This window comes from Anabrus simplex, chromosome 2 (genome assembly GCF_040414725.1).
Source record: "Anabrus simplex isolate iqAnaSimp1 chromosome 2, ASM4041472v1, whole genome shotgun sequence".
Taxonomy (NCBI): Eukaryota; Metazoa; Arthropoda; class Insecta; order Orthoptera; family Tettigoniidae; genus Anabrus; species Anabrus simplex.
In genome coordinates this window covers 481542104-481567792 of record NC_090266.1, presented here as the reverse complement: position 1 = coordinate 481567792, position 25689 = coordinate 481542104, and the positions used below count along the sequence as shown (strand labels likewise).

Below are 25689 nucleotides of genomic sequence, written 5' to 3'. Positions count from 1 at the left end.
CGCATAGAAATGATCTAAACGATTTTTGTCAACCAGCTGTTCTGCCTAGTTCCGAGCAACCTGTTGTATTTCGCCTGATAATTTATATATACATAAAATAGCTTGCCCTGACTGACTGACTGACTGATTCATCATCGCCGAGACAAAACTACTGGACATAAAGAAATGAAATTTTGGGGATACATTCATATTAAGGTGTAGGTGCTCGCTAAGAAAGGATTTTTGGATATTCCGTCGCTAAGGAGATAAAAAGGGGGTTGAAATTTTAAAACAGTGTTTCTATATCTCAAAACTTTAAAAGTCTACAGATGTAAAAATTGGTATTTAGAATCTTCTTTAAAAATAAGGAAACCCGTAATTTTTTGTTTTCAGAAAATCCCAATAGGAGGGGTGAAAAAGGGGTAAAAATGGGGTTGAATGCCTTTAATAAGGATACCGGTACTTATATCTCAGAAACTGAAGATAATACAGACCTGAAAATGGGTACTTTTGATCTCTTTTAAAAATAAAGATACCCTTTTTTTGTTTTTGGAAAATCCAATTAATGGGAGGGTGAAAAGGGGGTGAATTTTTAAAATGAGTGTTTATATATCTCAAAACTTTAAAAGTTTACAGATGTAAAAATTGGTATTTAGAATCTTCTTTAAAAATAAGGAAACACGTATTTTTTGTTTTCGGAAAATCCCAATAGGAGGGGTGAAAAGGGGTGAAAAATGGTTGAATGCCTTTGATGAGGATACTTATATCTCAGAAACTGAAGGTATTATTGACCTGAAAATGGGTGTTTGGGATCTCCTTTAAAAATAAAGAAACACGTATTTTTTTTGTAAAATCCAATTAATGCGGGGGTGAAAAAGGGGTGAATTTTCAAAATGAGTGTATCTATATCTCAAAACTTTTAAAGCTTATAGATGTGAAGATTGGTATTTAGATCTCCTTTAAAAATAAAGAAACACGTGTTTTTTTTGTTTTTGGAAAATCCCAATAGGAAGGGTGGAAAAGGGTGAAAATGGGTTGAATGCCCTTAATGAGGCTACTTATATTTCAGAATCTGAAGATGTTACAGGCCTGAAAATTGGTATTTGGGATCTGCTTTAAAAATAAAGAAACACGTATTTTTTCGTTTTTGGAAAATTCAAATAATGGGGGGGGGGGGGGGTGATAAGAGGGGGGTGAATTTTTAAAATGAGCATATCTACATCTTAAAACTTCAAACGTTTAAGCAAAGCAAAGCAAAGTCACCTCTGTACAGGCCATGATGGCCTTTGGAGGAGTGGAAGGTAAATGCTTCCACCATTGTTATCCCCGGCACGTGATGGGGTAGAGTGGTTAGCTCTACGCCCGTCCACCTTTGCCCCCAGGAATTAACCTGGTACTCATTTTTGGTGTAGGCGGAGTGAACCTCAGCGCCATATACACCTCCGGAAGTGGAAATCTGGTTTCTTAAATTTTATGACTTCCTGACGGGGATTCGAACCCACGTCCTTACGGGCGAACCGAGCACGCCTTTACCGCCTCGGCCAGGCAGCCCCTCTTTAAAAGTTTACAGATGTAAAATTGGTATTTAGAATCTCCTTTAAAAATAAATAAACATGTATTTTTTGTTTTCGGAAAATCCCAATAGGAGGTGTGAAAAAGGGGTTGAATGCCTTTAATGAGGATAATTATATCTCAGGTCCGCCTCTGTGGTGTAGTGGTTAGCGTGATTAGCTGCCACCCCCGGAGGCCTGGGTTCGATTCCCGGCTCTGCCACGAAAATTTGAAAAGTGGTACGAGGGCTGGAACGGGGTCCACTCAGCCTCGGGAGGTCAACTGAGTAGAGGTGGGTTCGATTCCCACCTCAGACATCCTGGAAGTGGTTTTTCGTGGTTTTCCACTTCTCCTCCAGGAGAATGCCGGGATGGTACCTAACTTAAGGCCACGGCCGCTTCCTTCCCTCTTCCTTGCCTATCCCTTCCAATCTTCCCATCCCTCCACAAGGCCCCTGTTCAGCATAGCAGGTGAGGCCGCCTGGGCGAGGCACTGGTCATACTCCCCAGTTGTATCTCCCGACCGAGAGTCTGAAGCTCCAGGACACTGCCCTTGAGGCGGTAGAGGTTGGATCCCTCGCTAAGTCTGAGGGAAAAACCGAACCTGGAGGGTAAACAGATGATGATGATGATGATGACTTATATCTCAGAAACTAAAGATAGACCTGAAAATTGGTATGTAAAAGTAAAGAAACATTATTTTTTTGCTTTTGGAAAATCCAAATAGTTGGGGGGGGGGGTGAAAAGGGGGTGGATTTTTCAAACGAGTGTAGCTCTAAACTTTAAAGGTTTGCACATGTAAAAATTGATATTTAGAATCTCCTTTAAAAATAAAGGAACAGGTATTTTTTTTGTTTTCTGTAATTCCCAATAGGAGGGGTGTAAAAGGGTGACTAATGGGTTGAAAGCCTTTAATGAGGATACATATATCTCAGAAACTGAAGACATTACAGAATTGAAAATTAGTATAGGGGATCTCCTTTAAAAATAAAGAAGCACGTAGTTTTGTTTTTGTTTTTGGAAAATCCAATTAATGGCGGTTAAACAGCAGTGACAAATTGGGGTGAATTTTTTGAAAGACTGTATCTACAGAATATCTGAGAAACATAAAATGTTAACACACGTAAAAAGTGGTATTTGGAATCTCCTGTAAATGTAAAAAATCATAGGTGATTTGTTTTTTGTAACTCCTCTTAAGGGGAACTAAAAACGGGGTGAAATTTTAAAATGAGAATTTCTACAGTATATCTCAAAAAACTTAACATGATACAGAAGTGAAAAATGGCATTTTTTATCTTTATTAAAAAAACTTGTATTTTTAGTATTCGGAAATACCACTTGGGTGGAGGGGGGTAAAAGTGACTGAAAAATGGTGTTGAATTCTTTTAATTAGGCTACTGATATCTCAAAATGAAGATGTTACAGACGTTAAATTTGATATTTGGAATCCGATTTAAAGTAAAGAAACACGTATTCTCGGAAAATCCAATGAAGGGGGAGGGGGGAGCTGAAATAAATAAAAAAATTAATTGACTTAATTGTATGAGAATACTTACATCTATTAAAAACAAAAGTTGTTACAGATGTGAAAATTGGTATTTGGATCTTCTATAAAAACAAAGAAAAACCCGTTTTGGGGAGGAGAAATCATCTTGGGGGCGGGAGTGAAAAGGAGTTGAATTCCTTTCATGAGGACACATAAATCAAAAACTGAAGAAGTTAGAGTCGTGATAATTGGTATTTAGAAGATCCTTTACTATTAAAGAAACAAGTATTTTTTGCCGGAAAATTCACTTGGGAAGAGGGCGTGGGGGGGGGGGGGGAGGAGTGTGAAAGGAAGTTATAAAAGTGAATTACTGTATATGGGGATGCTTATGTCTCAAAGTGAAGGTAACAGGCGTGAACATTGGTGTTTAGAATCTCCTTTAAACATAAAGAAACACGCCATCTTTTAATTATTTTTTGGGGGTGTAGGTTAAATAAACTTAACGGAGTTGAGACCAATTGATTTTACTGTTCATAATGTACTTATAAGGAGCCTCCGTTCTTGAGGCGGCAACGCGCCGGTCTCTCACAGCTGGGTTCCGTGGTTCAAATCCCGGTCACTCTTTGTGACATTCGTCCTGAACAAAACGGAGGCGGGCAGGTTTTTCTCAGGATACGCAGGTTTTCTCTGTCATCATTCATTCCAGCAACACTGTCCAATATTTCATTTAATTTGTCATTCATCGACCATTGCCCCAGAGGGGTACTTCGGAAGCCGGCATAATTCCTATTGTCGCCGCTAGAAGGGACTTTATTCATTCCATTCCTGACCCTGTCGAATGACTGGAAACAGGCTGTATATTTTCGATCTACTTATTCTGATCATAAACCGATCTTTTCTAATCCTTCCTGGGTTCGTTTTCAACAGCCATCTTTTCCTTCGGAGAACGTTCTAAGATTAGAGTAGATTCTCCTGGCATATGAATAAAAATTTAAACACATTTGAAATAAATAGTAATGAGATTGACCGTCCAATTGTTCACTTCTATAATAAGGTCAATAATGCACGGAAGTACAGTATGTCATTCGTATCGCCAAAAATCCCGCACACTTGCCTACGCGCGACAATGGTGCAGGTCACATTCTCAACAATGACAATGGCGGCAGATGTAATTTCCCGCTAAGTAGCGGTCTTGCATCTTGCTATGGGGTCCAGAACATCTATAATAATAATAATAATAATAATAATAATAATAATAATAATAATAATGTTCTGGAACGTCATCAAAATGTGCGGACCGCGCTGGAAACGGGTCCTCGCCGAGTAATAACTACGACTGCAGTCCGGCCGCGGGTTCAGTACCGCCAAGGCATCCAAGACGACACCACGCCGGATCTCCTCAAGAATTTGATCCATATTTAAAATGCTTATAGGAAAAGATGGCAAAGATTTAGGGACCCAACTGACCGGGTGGAATACCTGGACCTAGCCCGGGAAGTACGAAATCGATTGCTGGAAAGAAAGATTGAAAGATGGGAAGAACGTTGCCGTAATCTCTCAGAAAACGAGTCAGATCGCGAATTTTGGCGGATTCTCTCAGAAACCGAGTCAGATCGCGAATTTCGGCGGATTTTATATAAAACAATAAGCATTCAATTATAAATTTCAGTATAATACCGTAGCGAAGCACGGGTATCTTGCGAGTCTATATATATATATATATATATATATATATATATATATATATATATAAAATAACTTGTCCTGACTGACTGATTTATCATCGCCGAGCCAAAACTACTGTACATAAAGAAACAGAATTTTGTGGATACATTCATATTAGCATGTAGGTGCTCGCTAAGAGAGGATTTTTGGATATTTCGTCGCTAAGGGGTCGAAAAGGGAGGTGAAATGTTAAAATGAGTGTATCTATATCTCAAAACTTTTAAAGTTCACATATGTAAAAACTGGTATTTAGAATTTCCTTTAAAAATAAAGAAACGTATTTTTTGTTGTCGGAATATCCCAATAGGAAGGGTGAAAAAGTGTGAAAAAGGGGTTGAATGCTCTCAATGAGGATACTTATATATCAGAAACTGAAGATATTACAGACCTGAACATTGGTATTTGGGATCTCCTTGAAAAATAAAGAAACGCGTATTTTTTGTTTTTGGGAAATCCAATTAATACGGGTTAAACAGGAGTGACAAATCGGGGTGAATTTTTAGAAAGATTATATCTACAGTATATCTCAGAAACGTACATTGTTACAGACGTAAAAATTGGTATTTGCAATCTCCTGTAAAAGTAAAGAAACATAAGTGATTTGTTTTTGGAAACTCCACTTTAGGGAAAACAAAAAGGGGGTTAAATTTTAAAATGAGCATTTCTACAATACATCTCAAAACTTAACATGTTACCGAAGTGCAAAATAGTATTTTTATCTCCATTAAAAATAAAGAAACATGTACTTTTTTTTTTCTGAAAATCCACTAGGTTGAAGGGTAAAAGTGACTGAAAATGGGGTCAATTCTTTTAATTAGGATACTGATATCTTAAAAGCTGAAGAAGTTACAGACGTGAAATTTGGTATTTGGATCTCCTTTAAAAATAAAGGAATACGTATTTTTTGTTTTCGGGAATCCACCTAAAGGGGGGAGGGAAATTGAAAAATTAGTAGAAGTATTTGTATGAGGATACTGTTATCTCAAAAGCGAAATATTATGCTGACGTGAAAATTGTTATTTGGAATCTGCTTTAAAATTAATGGAACACGTATTCTCGGAAAATCCAGTGAAGGAGGGGAGGTGAAAGAATTGAAAAATTAATTGAATTAATTGTATGAGAATCCTTACATCTAATAAAAACTACAGTTGTTACAGGCGTGCAAATTGGTATTTGGATCACCTTTAAAAACAATGAAAGAGCGTTTTTGTGGGAAACCATCTTGGGGGCGGGGGTGAAATGGAGTGAATTCCTTTTATAAGGACATATATCTCAAAAACTGAAGAACCGAGCTCGATAGCTGCAGTCGCTTAAGTGCGGCCAGTATCCAGTAATCGGGAGATAGTGAGTTCGAGCGCCTCTGTCGCCAGCCCTGAAAATGGTTTTCTGTGGTTTCCCATTTTCACACCAGGCAAATGCCGGGTCTGTACCTTAATTAAGGCCACGGCCGCTTCCTTCCACTTCCCAGGCCTTTCCTATCCCATCGTCGCCAAAGACCTCTCTGTGTCGGTGCGACGTAAAACAAATAGCAAAAAAAAATGAAGATGTTAGAGTCGTGATACTTGGTATTTAGAATATCCTTTACTATTAATGAAACAAGTATATTTTGACGGGAGGGGGAGGGGGAGGGGGAGTGTTAAAGGAAGTGAGAAAGTTAATTCTTTTTATGGGGATACTTATATCTCAGAACTGAAGGTAACAGATGTGAACATTGGTATTTGGAATCTCCTTTAAACATAAAGAAACACGCCTTCTTTTTATTGGGGTGGGGGTTAAATCAACTTAACGGCGGTGGGGTGAAAAGGGAGTTGGGACCAATTGATTTTACTGTTCATAATGTACTTATTCTGATCATAAACTGATTATTTTTAGTATTTCCTGTGTTCGTTTAAAAGAACAATCTTTTCCTTTGGAGAACATAGATTACAGTAGATTATCCTGGCATATGAATAAAAATTAAACACATTTGAAATAAACGATAGGAATGATATTGTTCGTGCAATTTAAGATAAGATAAGATAACTCTTTATTGCCCACCCTAGTTTACGCCATCGGTTACAGGCAATAAACACCATGAAATACACATAAACCAAAAACCAAACAAAACAATATAAACTAACATACTATTATATCATGTAAAGCTCTTACTATCTACACTAAAACTATTTACTATCTACTCTAATTTAGTGGTGCCCGTGTCGGCGGAATCCAGCCTTGCACTGCACCACCTTGTCTAAAACTATTGAGATGCCTCTGATATGCGAGGAACACCTACCGCATGTTAGGGCATCCCCTACCTTAATTCTAATGTACTAACACATATTCTACTATCTACAGCTAACTAAACAAAAAGAGAAAGAAACATTGGCTGCACGCGGAATTCCCTAGTAAGGAGAGAACCTTCCCACCCAGCACCGCTATCAGCCACTCCTCCCGGGTTAGATATTACCCCCACCTATAACTCGTACTTCCCTCCTCTTTTACGTGGCGAATCGTAGAGGCGGTTACCAGTCCATCATACGATCCGTCACGCATTTATCTGTTCGTGCAATTGTTCCCCTCTATAATAAGGTCAATAATGCACGGAAGTATATCATTCGTGTCACTAGAAATCTCGCGCACTTACCTGCGCGCGACGATGGTGCTCGTCACATTGTCAGCAATGACAATGGCAGCAGATGTAATTTATCGCCAAGTAGCGGTCTTGCATCTTTCTGTGGGTTCCAGACCATCAATAATAATAATAATAATAATAATAATAATAATAATAATAATAATAATAATAATAATAATAATAATAATAATAATAATAAGTATGAACACCAGGAGGACATTGTCACGTCTATAAGGAAAAGGCGCCTGACCTTTTATGGACACTTGGCCCGTCTGGATTCCAAAAGACTCACCAACAGGATATTCACAGTAACAGGAAGAGGCAAGGCTTCTAAGAACAAATGGATCACGTCAGTTAAGTCAGATATGGAACAACTAGGTATCCCACTGGAACAAACTCATGACCGACTACTGTTCCGTCAAACTATCCGATACGGAGTTTTCCCAACGTCCCTTACAAGTAAGAAGACTACAGGAATTAAGTGGACCGAGGAGAGAAAGCTGGCTCATAGTCAGCAAATGAAGGAGTATTGGAAGAAGAAGAAAGCAACAACTTTACCCAAGAGTAGATACGAGCCCCGTGGTCCTCAGTAGGCCTAAACGACAAAGAATAATAATAATAAACTAAATTCAACTAATATCACACACCCTAATAATAATAATAATAATAATAATAATAATAATAATAATAATAATAATAATAATAATAATAATAATAATAATAATAATAATGTTCTGGACCGTCATCAAAATGTGCGGACCGCGCTGGAAACGGGTCCTGGCGGGGTAGTGACTACGATTGCAGTTCGGCCGCGGGTTCAGTACAGCCAAGGCACCCAAGACGACACCACGCTGCATCTCCTCAAGTATTTGATCCATATTAAACATGCTTATAGGAAAAGATGGCAAAGATTTAGGGACACAACTGACCGGGTGGAATACCTGGACCTATCCCGGAAAGTACGAAATCGATTGCTGGAAAGAAAGATAGAAAAAATGGGAGGAAATTTGCTGTAATCTCTCAAAAATGAGTCAGATCACGAATTTAGGCGGATTCTCCCAGAAAACAATTTAGACCGCGAATTTTGGCGGATTATATATGAAACGTTAAGCATTCAATAATAAATTTCATTATAATACCGTATGCGAAGCACGGGTATCTTGCTAGTAGATTTATATAAAGAACCGTGTCACGCAGGTCCACAGATAATGGTGACTCTCCTTAGAGAAAACATTTGGAAGACTAATTGTTCGATCAGTCCTGGATAAATGTCTTCACTTTAAGAAGCAAACAGCCAAGCATTTAGTAGTTAATCAGGGCCCTCTCCTGAAGATAGAGTGCGTAATGCTAAGATATTTGAAGTTACTGGTGTCTTTTAGCAGATCCGCTATACCTCAAGATGGAGAGGTGTCTAACAAGGAGGTGTGGGTGTGTTTGTATACTTGTGTTGTGTATCGAGCAGTACATTTGTAGCATATATCTTCCCTCTCAAATGACAGCTTCATTCAAAGTTTTTTTTTTACAATTTGCTTTACGTCGCACCGACACATAGGTCTTACGGCGACGGTGGGACAGGAAAGGGCTAGGAGTGGTAAGGAAGCGGCCGTGGCCTTCAGTAAGGTACAGCCCCAGCATTTGCCTGGTGTGAAAATGGGAAACCACGGAAAACCATCTCCAGGGCTGCCGACAGTGGGATTCGAACCCACTATCTCCCGAATACTGGATACTGGCCGCACTTAGGCGACTGCAGCTATCGAGCTCGGTCATTCAAAGTTTTAGGATATTGATTAGTAGAAGAGGTCGGCCATCGCTTGTCTGTAGTGATAATGGTACTATCTTTTCTGGCACTGATAATGCATGTAAGAAATTGGACTGGGATGCTATTAACCTTTACAGCACTGCCAGAAGAATTAAATGGAAGTTTAATCCTCCAACTGCATCCTGGTGGGGTGGTTGGTGGGAGCGGCTTGTCGGAATAATGAAGAGACTACTGCGTCGTGTCCTAGGACGAACATGAGTTGACTACGAGGAGATGCAGACAATTTTGCACGACTGTGAGGCCGTCATCAATGTTCGTCCCCTAACTTATGTGTCTCAAAATCGCAGTGATTTGACTCCTCTAACATATAATATGTTTCTACAGGAATTTGAAGAGATAGGTGTTCCAGATTTTGATTAGTTGAATCCACTGAACTAAATAAGAGACTTCGCTACCGGCAAAATCTGCGAGAAGATCTCCGACGGAGATTTCGTTCTGAAAACTTGGGACAGTTGATGTTAGCCAATAAACAGCAGCATAGACCAATTTCAGTTGGTGAAATAGTGGTGGTGGGAAATGACAACACTAGACGTGTAGAGTGACCTTTGGCAACGGTTGCTGAACTCCCACAAGGCACTGATGGTGAAACCAGACTGGTCAGAGTGAAGATCTCAAGCGGCTGGCTTCTGAGACCAGTGCAGAGAATTTACCCGTTGGAACTGGAACTTGGCCAACAGATTGACAGTGTAGTCATCGGCAAAAGACTTCGAGAGGAAGTTACTGAACTACTCCAAGAGGAAACCGTGACCATCACCGAAGAGACTCTCAGTGAACTGGTGGAAACAAGATCTGGAAAGACGGTTCGTAAGCCTCTAAAACTGAACCTTTAATTGTGTTGTGTAAGTTATCGTTGGACTGACCACCGCTAACTCAGGTGGGAGAAGATGTAGAAATAAGCCTAAGACTTGAATAATATCGATTATTTTGAACTGTGGTGTGTATGTGTTTGTGTGTGTAGAATTTCTTTGAATCGAGTGTTTTGTTTTTCTTGCTGTTGTTGTTGTTGCTCACAAGATGTCTTCCATGTGTCTGTGTTAAAATAAATGTGTTCGATTATTGGAGAATTGTACCCGTGTTTTATCGTTTTTGAAGTGCATTCCCAACAATGATGGTAGAAAGGATATTCCAATAAATTTATTCCTAAAGCAATCGAAACAGTCACTCTTTAAATGCGTCAGTTATTCTTCAGGACTCTTAATTTTCAATAAAATACTATTTTACTAATTTCCTGGATCATACCAGTTCATACTGCATGTTTTAATTTTTCCCCACTTTATATAAATCAATTTCTATACAACGCAAAATAGTTTGGAATATCAAGGATGAAATGCAATAATAAAATTACAGAATGTTGTTTAATGTATCACAGAGACACACACCCTAGAAATGTAAACTTTTGCAAACTCAAACATTTTTCATTCAATATCTAAGAGTAGTAGATACGAGGGCTGTAAATAAAGTAGTGGCATTATTGATAGAACGCACTATTTAAGAACTAACAAGTACAATTCCGTTACATTCCTTCAGTGTAGTCACCTGCAAAGTCTGTGACCTTTTGCCAAATGTCGGGAGGCCGTTGGAGAACGTTGGCAAGGCGTTCTCTGTTGATGAAAGCGACGGAGCGCCCTACTGCGCGCACTGCAGATGCCACGTCAGTAAATCGGCAGCCTCGGAGGGGTTCCTTCAAATTCGGAAACAGGTCAAATTACAAGGACTCATGCCTGGTGAGTACGGAAGATGTTCCAAGACCTCTGCAGTGCAAATCCGCAGTCTCATTCCGACCCGTACGAAAAGCCTTGACCCATCCTGCAATTGTCCTATACGGCAATGCATTTTCGGCACAGGCTTCACGTAATCCTCGATAACATTCCAATGCATTTTTGCCACGGTCAACCTCGATTTTAAACCACGAACACTGATCACCGTTTGAGAACATGCTTTAGAGTGGTGAAATCGACATTCTTCACTTCAACGCCACACAACACCACCACTCGACCGGACGCCCGTCAAATGCACACTACACATCGACAACAGCCCCACCTGACCGCTCCCATGTCCTATTTGCGCATGCCCAATAGTCTGCCAGTGTCTGGACTACGTTGCCACTAGTTCACTTACAGCCCTCGTAATATCTTCTTAGTATCATTTTTGGCCTTCTCTGGCATTATTCAGATCTCTCAAAAACGGTGGCATGATTGCTATCAGTACATTGACGTCATCTTGAGGAAGAACGTGCAGTTCCATCTGGGCAACTCCAGTGAAGTCTGGGAGTGTCTTTGGAGGTTGTGGACGATCAAAAATAGTCGTTTTCAACCTGCCCTGTGCATGCTAAACGTAGTTTGTGTCAGGTGAATTAGCTGACCAATTCGTATGGTTGATACCCGCCTCTCTCTCTCTCTCTCTCTCTCTCTCTCTCTTGAAGTTCCTTACTGATAAGATGAAAGTCCTCACTTTTCAGTGTCGACTCAGTCAATATAACTTATATTATTAAGTGTGTATTTTATAAGTATGTTATAGTGTTCTAATAGTTATAATTAATGTATCGACAGACTGAATATCTACTTGCTTGCTTGTTGTTTTAAGGGACCAAACATCGAAGGTCACCGGCCCCTGACAGAATATCTTCGAAGTTATAAGTTTCTCAATGATTCATCTCAATGAGGGCGAGCGTTGTCGTCGACGAAAATTCGTCCCTAAAGAGTTGCACAAATGGTCGAAGAATTTCATTGGTATACCACTGGGCAGTTAACTTTCGTGGAATTGTTATCAAAGGTGTACGACGACCATGCATAACCTCAGCCCAAAACATTACACCACTACCTCTTGAACTTCTTGAACATACTGATACTTTCTACCGCGACCTTTACGTCTCCAAACCGTTTGTTGTCGTGTATCTGGCCTAAATGATATCCATGTTTCTCAGCAAACATGATATTATGGCATTCACCCAACCCCATCTAAGATGTTGGATGACCCATTTTGTCTTCTCAACACGATTAAAAAAATGAAATGAAATGACTTACAACTTTTAGTGCCGGAAGTGTCCGAGGACAAGTTCGGCTCGCCAGAAGCAGGTCTTGTTATTTGACCCCGTAGGCGACCTGCGCATCGTGATGAGGATGAAATGATTATGAAGACGACACATACACCTATCCCCATGCAATTATGGTTACAATTCCAGAACCTGCCGTGACCAAAGGCCAGCACGCATGCTAACCATTTAGCCATGGAGCCGGACCTCAACACGATGATGATTCTCAAGTGGAACACGTCGAATCAGTCGAAATGGCCGACTGCGTACAGTTTGTTCAGATACACGGACCCCGATTGTCCTCAGGAAGTCACCTCGTAAATGTTGAGCAGTGGAAGTTGGTCTTCTCTGCGCTGTTACGTTGATATGCCGATCTTGATGTGGCGGTGTCACCCTGGGCCGACCTTTCCTCGATCTGCCAATCACATCATTGGTCTTACGTACCTTTTCCAACTTTTTAACACTGCACTTTGGGTAACTCCTACGATGCATGATACTGCTATTTGTGTATATTCACCATGAATCAGTGCCACAATCCTGGCTCTGTCAAACTTAGAAATACGCATTGCATATGAAATGTAAACACTAACGGAAGTTCGTACTGCACTGTATACACTACTACCAGTCTTGATCTGAAATGGCATAGTTCACCCCAGGCTCAACACAGACCGTTGGCAGTGACATCTGTTGTATTGTAAACAAGCAGTTCAATTACTGGTGTGTATACAGTGCTCCCTACCAGTTACACCATTACTACACATGCCCTACCACATAACGTGCCGAACCCATAATATTGTTAACTGTTTTGAGGCGTGTATAAGAGAAATCTCGATAGTGCCTTCCTTAAGAAATGGAAACCCGTATATGGAGCGAGTGGCGGTGTGCTTTGGGCCATGTAGCTGTCAGCTTGCATTCAGGAGATAGTGAGTTCGAAACCCCACTGTCGGTAGCCCTAAAGACGGTTTTCCGTGGTTTACTATTTTCACACGGTCACTTCGTTTTTATTTCTAACCCTTCCGTGCCCATCGCCGTAAGACCGAACTGGGTCGGTGCGGAAATTTTGGGAATTTTGAAAAGCTTTAATTTAGTTTTAAAAAGATTGGGACTGGGATTCGAGCACAAATGTTCGGAAGGACAATCGAGTATCTTATCCACGAGACCTCACCTGACCTGAAGCGACGTTAGGTCGCTGTGGTACATTGTAACTCGTTACTCAAACTAACTAACCCGAATATTCATGAACGCTAACGGACGGGTAGTGATCCAGTATCGACCCAGGCATAGGAAGTATTCTAACAATATTCGTCGCCACCATGAGCCGACCGCGAGGGAGTTACAGCCCTCGTGTGTGAGACGGTCTAATGACGGAGCCTGGGGCAGGCGAGTGCTATGGGGTTCATGCCAGAAAGCTAGAAGTTGGGTTCAACACTATCGCGAAACAAGAAATTCCAGTAGACGCATCGATAGTATATCAAACAAATACATCGTGGCGTGTTTCAATACCAGCCCAGGGTAATGAGCTGGTAAGTGCTTCACGTCAGAATCCATTTCTGAATGCAGTGCACAGTACTAGGTTTCCTGGGTCCGTGCATACTGTTCGGCGCCGTCTACGTTCTACTGCTGGCTTGCAACTTAGAATTGCAGCCATTAGGACAAAGCTTTCCGGCGAATAGCAGTTCTACCGACTTGCATTTGCTGAGAAAAATATCAATCGTGACCGGGTTAATGTTCTTTTATCGGACGAATCCATGCCACCTTTTGACACGGATTACAGTTCAACCGAAAAAGTGTAGACTGAGACAAAACACGTCATGAGGGAGAACTGGTCTGACCCAGCACCAAAAGCTCAGGATGACCTTTGGTATCTGGTCCTCGCTGCTTGGGAGGAGAATATTGCTCGTCTTGTGGCTTCCGTTCCTCGCACGCTTCAAGCGGTAATTGAAACTGAAGTCCTTTATACAGACACGAGTTATTAGGTAAGCTCGCGGCGTGGTTCGCATTCAAAGCGAAAATTAAGTCTCGGCTGTTGTTAAAACATCGTCAGCAGTCGTTAACTCACTACGGTGAGGTATTCATATTTCACCTGGTGAGACGGCTTGCAATGTCAAACATAATAATAACAATACTAGAGACACAGAAGCAGGGTGCGAAATCGGAAATAATGGTGGGGGGAGAAGGATCGTAGGGCTTAACTACTAGTGTTTATTTCAAACATTATATAGGGGTATATAATTCCCTTCTAAGTAAATTACCCTCTCCTCCTTAAAAATGTAAATTTAAAATACGTTTTTGTTTGAATTCTGTTGTTATAAAAGAATGATGTTCAATGGAAAATTATTCCTGGGTTTCCTATGGACTTGCCAGAATGAAACATGAAAAATAGGCTGCATGTGCGAAGTTGCCACCACTGCGTTGTTTTATTGCTCAAGATCTGGCAGTCATCCTATTATTTATATCTTATGTGTATTATTGTTGACGTTTGTATGAAAATATGCACAGTAAAATACATTGACTTCAGTAATATATTGTGACCGTGAGGCCACCGATGAGTGAACAGGTGTTGGTGCGGCTTGTGTTCGCTTGTCGGCGAGATGGGGTGCGCGCGACCTTGGACAAGGGCGAGAACGAGTTTTTTTGTGCAGAGGGCGGCCAGCTGGCTAACGGAATAAAAAAAAAATGAAGGTTGGCGAGTGAAAGAAGGAGGCCAGCGCGTGTCACCTGTAATTGCGAGGAACGATATGAATGACATATTTGTAATATCTTTGGTGGCGACGTGCATAATTACGGAAGGCTCAAGGGCTAAATTAAAATAAACTGGATAAAAAAATAGCACATGTAGAGGATATAAATTAAAAACTGAAATTTTGGAATAATTTACACGACCTTGTGGCTAAAATGGTGATGAAGTTGTAGATTCGTACAGTAGAAGAATTTAGTTCCTAAATTGACTTTACTTCCGTGCATGTGCACCAGACATGATATTTAAGTCATGTGATACGAGTACCCACTCTCACTCACACACTGGCGTGTTCCTGGACTATCACCTTCAGTCGCTCAGCGTGGAACGTCGTGAATACTGGCTTCACTCCTGTGCTCTACACCTCCGATAATTGGATACAATTTAGGACAGTGCTGTGATCAGACGTCGAATGTGCAGATATTAATCCTTTAAGTACGTGTCATTTCCAAAATACAGTTACGTGTGTGTTTGGAGTTTATGCTAAAACACTTTGTGTAAGTTTCAGCTTTCTCACGAGTGGACGCGGAAGACGTGGACGTGAATATTTCCAGAAGAGGACGGAATCTCACATCATGGATTACCAGTGCTTCACCATGAAGTTCTAAACCTTTGACCATCGTTGGCGGCGTCGGGATGCAGATTCTTTCTTCCTGGCATGGCTGATTGAGAACCCAGACTTCCAGACATGAAGATTTCTCTATAAGTTAAGTCGATTACGTCTCATTTATATCTGTTCTATGTAGTTTTGTTCTATTCTTTCTTTCTTCTTAGTAAGCTATTTTGACACTTTTTATGGTTGTTTATTTGCTCGAATACGTCGTAAAACTGACGCATGTGATTACTTAATGACCATGTGGCCATGAATTTGACAGTGAGGGTTCTGATAGAGTTATCCATGTGTTATCGACACCATCTTTGCTTATTGAGTAAATTTCGTCACGAATATGAATTAATTTATGTCTGATGGATTTAATGGTAGGATATTTCGTCCACATTTTCTATATTTTCCTTGTATTGGAACTTCTACTTGTACCTCGTGTCTGAGACAACGTGTCATCGGGATATTGAGTCCGAATTCTATGTACGAATTTAATGTGAACATGTGCATTGGGAGCATGTGATAATCAGTTGGAGTAATTAATCATCGAGACACTTTTAAGTGGATATTATGTATTTGTAGGACGTTGGTAGGTCCTGATATTTCATGACTACACATATTTGAGATTAGGATGCGACAAGTTAGGGTCGTCATTGTGGTACACTGTACGTGTAGAGTATATGGAATAATTGTGCATGGCACAAATCTTCGTGAAACTGAGCTTTTCACATGTTAATGGATTATTCGTGATAAATGCAGTGTAGTCTACTGTTAGTGTCTTCAGATGTAGAAAATGAAAGTCCATGTTAATTGATGTACTTTTTAATTCGTGGGAATATCCCAACTTTTCTCAAGTAATCCAGTAATTTCAAGCTCAAGGTACAGATGAATGTTCGAGAAGGCTTTAGGTCTAAAGAACAGGTCTTCGACGAAATATCTAAATAATATCTGATTCGTGACTATATCAGCTCATTCGTTGATGCAATTTTTCGCTCTCATGTGATAACTCAATCTTGCTGTAACTCAATAAATTCGTTAACAGGAGAGTAATACGGTTGATCGACACTCGTCGACATGTACATAGTGTAGATATTTTCTTCTTGGTACTCACAGTCTTCTTGACAATTTCCGTAGTTAGCTGTAGAAGTAGTAATTTGTTAGTATTTAGAGGATTATTTTTTATGTGTTCTGTTCTGAAATATGTGACACTGATATTATCGATTGATAGTGGACAGGATTTCCACATGGATGGTATTCTCCCCATTTACTTACGTTTGCAAGCCCAGAAGGCGTTTTATTTTGTTTAATTATTGGTCAAATACTTAACGTTCAGTATAAATTCTCACGAAAGGAGATGTGAGACGACGTGAACAGGTATATCCGACGTCTCGGATTAACTTACAGAAAACCAAGGCAAATTCAATTTTTCATTTTATTGTTAAGATAACGACTGTAAATTTTATTTTTTGCTATGAGTGTTAACTTTTTGAATCTTGGATATTTCTTTATTATACTCGTTCTTACAATTACTGCATTTTTTCCAGATTGTCGATGAAGGCTTGGCCCAGACCTCATTTTTCTGAATGAAAATTTTAATTCAACTTTAAACCAATAACTTAATAACTTTAAAGACGAGAAAAAAAAATTTTTCACAATGTAAATACTCTGTTAGAATGTCAGGGAAATAACTGTCGTGTACCATCCCATTTGATTGTGCCTAGGTTTGTTACATCAAGAGCCATATTAAATTCCGTAACGTAACGATCATAATCATAATCACAGATTTCAGGATGGCCAATATTGCATTTAATTAAATAAAAGTGTCATATATGTTCTATACTTGGAACGTGCTTATTTGATGAACCCTATGAAAATCCTGCCACATTCATTTATTTTATAAGCCTACAGCCACCGAACTGAGCACCCCTGGGGTGTCTCGTGTTCGCAGACTGACTATGACGGGCACAATATGTGTTATATTTTTCTCATTTTATAATGAAATAATCCCCCCTGGGCAATATTAGTGGGGGGGGGGCTCTGAGATAAAATCATCGGTGGGGGAAAACCCTCCCATCGCTAAGCATAAGTTATGGGACTAAGGAGAAGTTCCGACCGTGAGCTGAAGTAACTTAGTTGAACTGTAATCCGTGTCAAAAGGAGGCATGGATTCGTCCGATAAAAGAACATTAACCCGGTCACGATTGATATTTTCCTCAGCAAATGCTAGTCGGTAGAACTGCTGTTCGTACATCCATGGGTGGAGTACTATATACATGTTCCTTTAAGTGTCTCCACAAGTAAAAATCTAGTGGATTAAGGTCCGAGGAACGTGGAGGCCAGAACATTGGACTTCCACGACCAATCTATTTTTCTGGAAACGCTTCATTTAGACAGTTACGCACAATCATTCCAAAGTGTGGTGGTGCACCATCATGCTGAAACCATAGCTTTCGCCGAACACCAAGTGGAAAGTTTTCTAAAGCGTCAGGCAAAGTATTTCCCAGAAACGTGCGATAGCGGGGCGCATTCAACTTGTCCGGCAATAGGTAAGGGCCTAAAAGCACTCCTCTCACGATTCCAGCCCACAGGTTTATGCCAAAGCGTGCCTCAAAGCCACGTTCACGGGTGACAATGTGGGTTGTGGTCAGACCAATAACGGCTGTTGTGATGGTTGAAAATACCTTCCCGAGTGAAGCTACATTCGTCACTCCATATCACATTCTTTATAAAATATTCGTTATCTTCAACTTGTTGCAAAAGCCATTCACAGAAATGTACTCGCTGAATGCGATCTTCTGGCCGCTGGTGTTGAGTTAACGTGTAATGATATGGATGCAGTGTTTGAGATACCTGGAACTGCCTTGCAATATCACGCGTACTTCGCCGAGGTGATTGGTGAACGGCTTCAAGAATGTCGTCCTCTGTTTGTGGAGTACGTCTAGTCCTTGGACGACCTCTGTCCACTGCTTGTGGACGAGGATTACCGGTTTCCCGCAGGCGTTGCTCAAGGTGACGAAAAACATTCTTATCGGAATGGCGCATTTGACAGCACCGTGCTGCATACTCACGAGCAGCAGCAGAAGCTTGGTTATCGGATGCACCCAACACTAAAATCATATCGACGTATTCACTGTTTGTGTACTCCATCAGGAAGCCGCACTACATGCACTTGAAAGGACCAGTTATGGCTGTGCACTGCGTGGTTAGTCGACTCATGCATTCAGTTGAATGGATCACACTGTCATGTGTTCGACTATTGTCATGTAACAATAGGATATCATGCTTACAAACGCAGATATACGACTGGAACGAGGGACCTGACGTCACACACACAAAAGGAAAAAAGCTGACATAGATTTGAGCCGCAGCTCCATGGTGCATGTGAATTTGATAACCCAGCAGTCTACTCAGTGAGCTGCGACGGCGGATACGGTAGAGCGGGACGATGCAGGTTTTTCTATTACATTCCGATGCGCTGCAGGATGTGACAGTGTTGCCAGCTTCTCGTTTTCGACTTGTTTTCCAACAGCACCAGACCCGATTTGGCTATAGAAAGTTTTGGTTCGTAATAGGATGAGGAATCGCATGCCGACCTCCAAGTGCGACATTTTTTCACCCTGTATAGGCCTACACGTGATTGAGGACCATGTTTTAAAAATAAATCACGGGCCAAAATAAAATTATTAATTCCATAAGTAGCATAACGCCGGCCCCTTGCTGTAGGGGTAGCGTGTCCCCTCTTACCCGGCCGCCCCCGGTTCGATTCTCGGCCAGGTCGCAGGGATTCTTACCTGGATCTGAGGGCTGGTTCGAGGTCCACTCAGCCTACGTGATTAGAATTGAGGAGCTATCTGACGGTGAAATGGCGGCCCCGGTCTAGAAAGCCAAGAATACCGGCCGAGAGGATTCGTCGTGCTGACCACACGACAACTCGTAATCTGCAGTCCTTCGGGCTGAACAGCGGCTGCTTGGTAGGCCAAGGCCCTTCAGGGCTGTAGTACCATGGGATTAGTTAACATAACATAAAAGAACGTCATAAAGGATAAGAAAATAAAACTCATATCCTTGCGTTCTCCGAGGAGGAAGAACTAATTTCAAATACACCTCCAGTGGAGGTATGCTGAATCTATCTTTCCTCGCACACCACGTACAACACAATCCTCCTCTACAATAACACGCAGTATCCAATACGCGGTAGATGCCGCCTACCATCGTCTGAAGGCTGCCTTACAAGGACTGCACCAGGCTAGAAATAGCCACACGAATTAATTATATTATAACACACAGTAGATACCTGTCAATCATAAACTCTAACAGGGTCGGGAATCGAAACCAGGCCTCCGAGGACGGTGGGTATTAAAAAAACTTTTTTACATCGCACAGACGATGGGGTAGGAAAGAGCTGGAAGTGGAAAGGAAGCGGCCGTAGCCTGAATTAAGGTACAGCCTGGTCTAAAAATGGGAAACCACGGAAAGCCATCTCCAGGGCTGTCGACAGCAGGTTCGAACCCACTATCTCCCGAATAGAAGCTCACATCTGTGTGACCCTAACCGCACGTATAACTCGCTCGGTGTGTCTAATAGTGATAACTTTACACTGTAGAGGCGGACATCATTAAGAAAATTACGAACTGTACTCACCCAACCTTTCTCCTTGCAATCTGAGCAGGAGACCGTACCAATTCGATGACAGCGATGACATGCTTTAACTGAAGCCGTATGTGGAACTTGCATAATCTTGATTTCATCTTGAAATATCTTCGTTGGGGTTGCTTCTATGTCCCATGGTAAAGGTGCAACACCGTTATCAACACCATCATAATCCAGTCCCGTGTATGGCGTGTAAGTCCACGATGTCTCTCTTTTCTCCGTGAACGTTTGGAGCTCATACTGTGAACAGATCATAGATAAACATTACTCCAGGGATTATATTTCTTTATTTTTAATAGAAACCAAATATAATACAATGTAATTAACGCAATAGGTGTACAGCATTACAAGTTACAGAAGAAGAGTGTTAATACGTTCTTCGTTCTCTCAATCGTTGCGTTAAGGTTTGTAACATGAAAAGACTATGAAGGCTTCCAAGTGTGTCGATATCATATGGGTCCTCTTCATGAGATGAAAGAAGGATACAAAAATACATGCATACATACATACATACATACATACATACATACATACATACATACATACATACATACATACATACATACATACATACATACATACATACGTACACTGACTGACAGAGCAAATGGAACACCAAGAAGGAGTGGTTCGAAAGGGATGAAAGTTGGGGAAAAACACAGACGGCACCGTCGAATAAGTGATGTTTATTTCAAACCGATATGCAGGTTACACAATGCGCACGGCATCGACTCAGTAGGATGTAGGACCACCGCGAGCGGCGATGCACGCAGAAACACGTCGAGGTACAGAGTCAACAAGAGTGCGGATGGTGTCCTGAGGGATGGTTCTCCATTCTCTGTCAACTATTTGCCACAGTCGGTCGTCCGTACGAGGCTGGGGCAGAGTTTGCAAACGGCGTCCAATGAGATCCCACACGTGTTCGATTGGTGAGAGATCCGGAGAGTACGCTGGCCACGGAAGCATCTGTACACCTCGTAGAGCCTGTTGGGAGATGCGAGCAGTGTGTGGGCGGGCATTATCCTGCTGAAACAGAGCATTGGGCAGCCCCTGAAGGTACGGGAGTGCCACCGGCCGCACCACATGCTGCACGTAGCGGTGGGCATTTAATTTGCCTTGAATACGCACTAGAGGTGACGTGGAATCATACGCAATAGCGCCCCAAACCAAAATGCCGCGTTGTCTAGCGGTAGGGCGCTCCACAGTTACTGCCGGATTTGACCTTTCTCCACGCCGACGCCACACTCGTCTGCGGTGACTATCACTGACAGAACAGAAGCGTGACTCATCGGAGAACACGACGTTCCGCCATTCCCTCATCCAAGTCGCTCTAGCCCGGCACCATGCCAGGCGTGCACGTCTATGCTGTGGAGTCAATGGTAGTCTTCTGAGCGTACGCCGGGAGTGCAAGCCTCCTTCAACCAATCGACGGGAAATTGTTCTGGTCAATATTGGAACAGCCAGGGTGTCTTGCACATGCTGAAGAATGGCGGTTGACGTGGAGTGCGGGGCTGCCACCGCTTGGCGGCGGATGCGCCGATCCTCGCGTGCTGACGTCACTCGGGCTGCGCCTGGACCCCTCGCACGTGCCACATGTCCCTGCGCCAACCATCTTCGCCACAGGCGCTGCACCGTGGACACATCCCTATGGGTATCGGCTGCGATTTGACGAAGCGACCAACCTGCCCTTCTCAGCCCGATCACCATACCCCTCGTAAAGTCGTCTGTCTGCTGGAAATGCCTCCGTTGACGGCGGCCTGGCATTCTTAGCTATACACGTGTCCTGTGGCACACGACAACACGTTCTACAATGACTGTCGGCTGAGAAATCACGGTACGAAGTGGGCCATTCGCCAACGCCGTGTCCCATTTATCGTTCGCTACGTGCGCAGCACAGCGGCGCATTTCACATCATGAGCATACCTCAGTGACGTCAGTCTACCCTGCAATTGGCATAAAGTTCTGACCACTCTTTCATGGTGTTGCATTTGCTCTGTCAGTCAGTGTACATACATACATACATACTGTGACCTTTTCAAGGCATGTGTGGCGGTGCACCTCTTGACTGACTGTTGCTCCGGCTGTTCCTAAAAATGAAAACATAAAAAAACTTACCGCACACGTAGACACTCTCTCTCCTTGGGTGTGGAACGTCCCTCAGCTTTCCTCGAGGTTGTCGGGCCACAAACAAAATGCGGATGAGGAAGTAAAAATAACGGCGGGTCAGCTAACTACAAATAATGTTACCCAAGACTGAATCGAATTTGAAAGAACGTAAAATTTATTAACAAAAATTTCAAAAGAAGAAAAGAAACAAAAATTTTGAATGAAAAATAAAAATGAATTTTAAGAAAGATAACTGGAAGTAACAAAACTCAAATCTTCCCAAACTATCTACCTCACATAAACTTGAATGTAGGTCACACATTAAAATAATAAGCATCACCATGAACTAATAACCTCTACGTCGATTGACGCTACTATAGAAGAAACCGGTGGTCTACACAGACTCAACACTTAATGAAAATATCTCAGATTTACAAACAAAAACTGAAATTGTAAATAAATGGAACTATATAATTAATTAATAAATTAATCAAAATAATCTGAGATCACTAATGGGTATCTTAAATTCCAAAATCCAGACTTATCAATCTACAAGTTACCCAACTGTTAACAACCATAATTACGTAAAAAACAAATAAGAAAGAAAGAAAGAAAGAAAGAAAGAAAGAAAGAAAAACCCATGAACACACTTTCGTTACGTAAAAATATCACTTTCAAATTATATAAACTTTGCCACGTAAAATAACTGTTGGCTGAACGAAAAATCATCACAAAACTGTGCTTCAATATAAATGAAATTAACTATCAGCAATTAATTATTCTGCCATGATACACCTTACATTAACTTACTGTGATAGTTCCGGACACTCAAAACAAAAATAAAAGTTAGGCTAAGTGCCTCAGTCTTTACATTAACCAAATGAACTCGCCTTTTTACATAATTTTTATCTTATTTGCCGCTGTCTATATTTTACTAAGAATAAACAAATTGTGTTAATTTATAGTTGATGAAGGCAGATTCCATCTTATTGACTCAATTTGCGGCTTTGTTCACATAATCTCTCACCAAAGGTCGGTTCATTTGCATAATTAAATTGGTAGTGGCATCCAATTTTATTTATTTATTTATTTATTTACGGTGCCTTCATGTCTGCGTAAAGAACCTGCTGTAATTGATTTTGACTGTGAATACCACGTGGTCCTATTAAAACTAATCCTTGAAATTCTAATTTACAAAATGTACACGGCACTGTTGAAACATAGTGCTCAAAACAAAAGAAGAAACCAACATACAAAATAACCTAACTACACCTACACTTAATTCACAAAGTACAACAAATATCCACGTACCGTCGGCGTCTACGCTTTAAAACACGGATAAAATCAAAGCATCAAAACACCAGAATAAAAAAATAATAAAAAAGTTGAACCAAAATCTCAAAATAACGTGATCAACGCCTACATCGAAAAATAACAAAAATACGCAATTTAAAAAATGCAAAACTTCGCCGTCAACAACAAGACTTCCTAAACGCTGCGGTGTATTTTGGTGGCAATCCCATAACACAAGACATAATGTCTGAAACTGATATTCAAAACTTCAAAAAAAATAATGAATAGAAAAATCCACATCACAATGATCACCATATAACTTTCAAAATATTCATTGCTAGCCCGCTCTGTTTTCATGCTTCAACTCGGCCCCATAATTGGAATATCTCCGAGCATTACATCATCCCTGGTAATATTTGCGCACTTAACACTTCCGCCTATAATTATCACACGTACTCTGTCGTAGACTTAAAAAAACTCAGTATTTCTTGAACTGATTATATTCACTTCCTATTTTTATCTCGTTATTTTCCTTTCTCCACGTAGCATTTTATATCAACATACCCTCGTTCTTTTCCACACGGGCTCAACAACTGCACTACTTCATTCTGTCGTTCTCATAATCACAAATACGACATATGTACGACATGGTCCTCAAGACTCTATTTTCCATCTCATAACTATTACCATCAGGGATATTATTGCATCTTTATTCTCATACTTCGATCTTTCGTTTATATTCCATAAGTCGCCATGTATTTCAGGGCTAGTCAGCAATGATTCCTCATTTTTAATCTGAATATAACAAAAACAAGATTGCCTGCCAACATTCTACCACCAATGCACCCATAAAGAAAAATCGTGCATTTGAAATCATACACCATCATAACAATGAAAAGAAGACTCCAAAAAATCTCGTTGTCTAATTGTGATCACAGCAGGGCAAAAATAAATCGGATACGCTACAATTACACATCACGACAAATGACGGCTCTCCTAATAAAATCACATCAGCTGACATTAAATGACTTGGGAACCTTCTACAAAAAATATTATTATTATTATTATTATTATTATTATTATTATTATTATTATTATTATTATTTATGTTATTAAATTAAGGCCTCGTAAAACCTGAAATACGAAATACCTCATGTCAAGTAAAACATGATCTATAAATCATCAACATAAATTTTACGTCACTGAATGATTCAAATAAGATTGACAAACACTTCAAATATGTTCATTATTATTATTATATTATTCTATATTTACCGATCCCCTGACATTTACATCCCGAATCGTTAGATGTATTTGCCCTGGTTTCGCTACAAAATAACGGTGAAACGCAACTAAGCTCCCTCCGATTCGTGAATTTTTCTTTATACGAAAATACATGAAATCACTAACCTAACCGGACCACGAGTTATTCACGTCATTATTAATTACATACTATATAAATACATCATGCTCTTTACCTTTGTGCTGGCAGGTGGGCGGCATCCTCTTTAGCCCCCGTTACATTTGATTTAATCCATCTTGCACATCTTGCTGTAATTATATGACATTGCGCACACACGGGTTGGATCCATTTTGATTACGTAGCACTCGCAAATCGGTCGAAACACACGCACTCTTTCAGCTTACATTAAAATACAATTTACACAATTATAAATGGAATTTGCACACACAGAGTTTGGTTTCCATTGCCAGAAACAGAAATACCTCGCCACCTGCGTTCCTTTTACCTGGTCTGCCAGTAGCTCGCTCCCCTGCTTTGTTTGTTCTAGGGATTAAATGTCATTCACCTGGCTCGGAAAAAGAATGTATACGTCCAGTCCTTGTTCCATTACATTCCAAAGTACCCAAGTCTCACCCTCTAATTAGCACGACTGGTACTGGCTCCCAATGTCCCAATCAAAAAGTATTTATGCAAATCGAATTGCGATGTCTTTCTGATCATGCACAGAGGAAAAACTGTAAAACTGTTGTCCTTCAGAATGTAATGACTTCTCAACTCAACTAGTACGGCATAGGTTACGTGTGAGCTAGGAAAGTGCCGCGAACCTAAATGTTCTGAAAAATACCATAGTTCATC

The 25689-nt window shown here is 40.8% G+C and overlaps 1 protein-coding gene across 2 annotated transcripts in view; it reads right to left on the bottom strand.

Moving 5' to 3' along the window:
- LOC136862894 (protein SSUH2 homolog) overlaps positions 1-25689 on the bottom strand; it is a 744003-nt gene that overhangs the window by 62279 nt on the left and 656035 nt on the right. For both annotated transcript variants that reach the window (XM_067139173.2, XM_067139174.2), the window contains one exon: positions 20184-20432. In XM_067139173.2, the coding sequence (XP_066995274.1) occupies positions 20184-20432 (249 nt within the window). The remainder of the gene's footprint in view (positions 1-20183; positions 20433-25689) is intronic.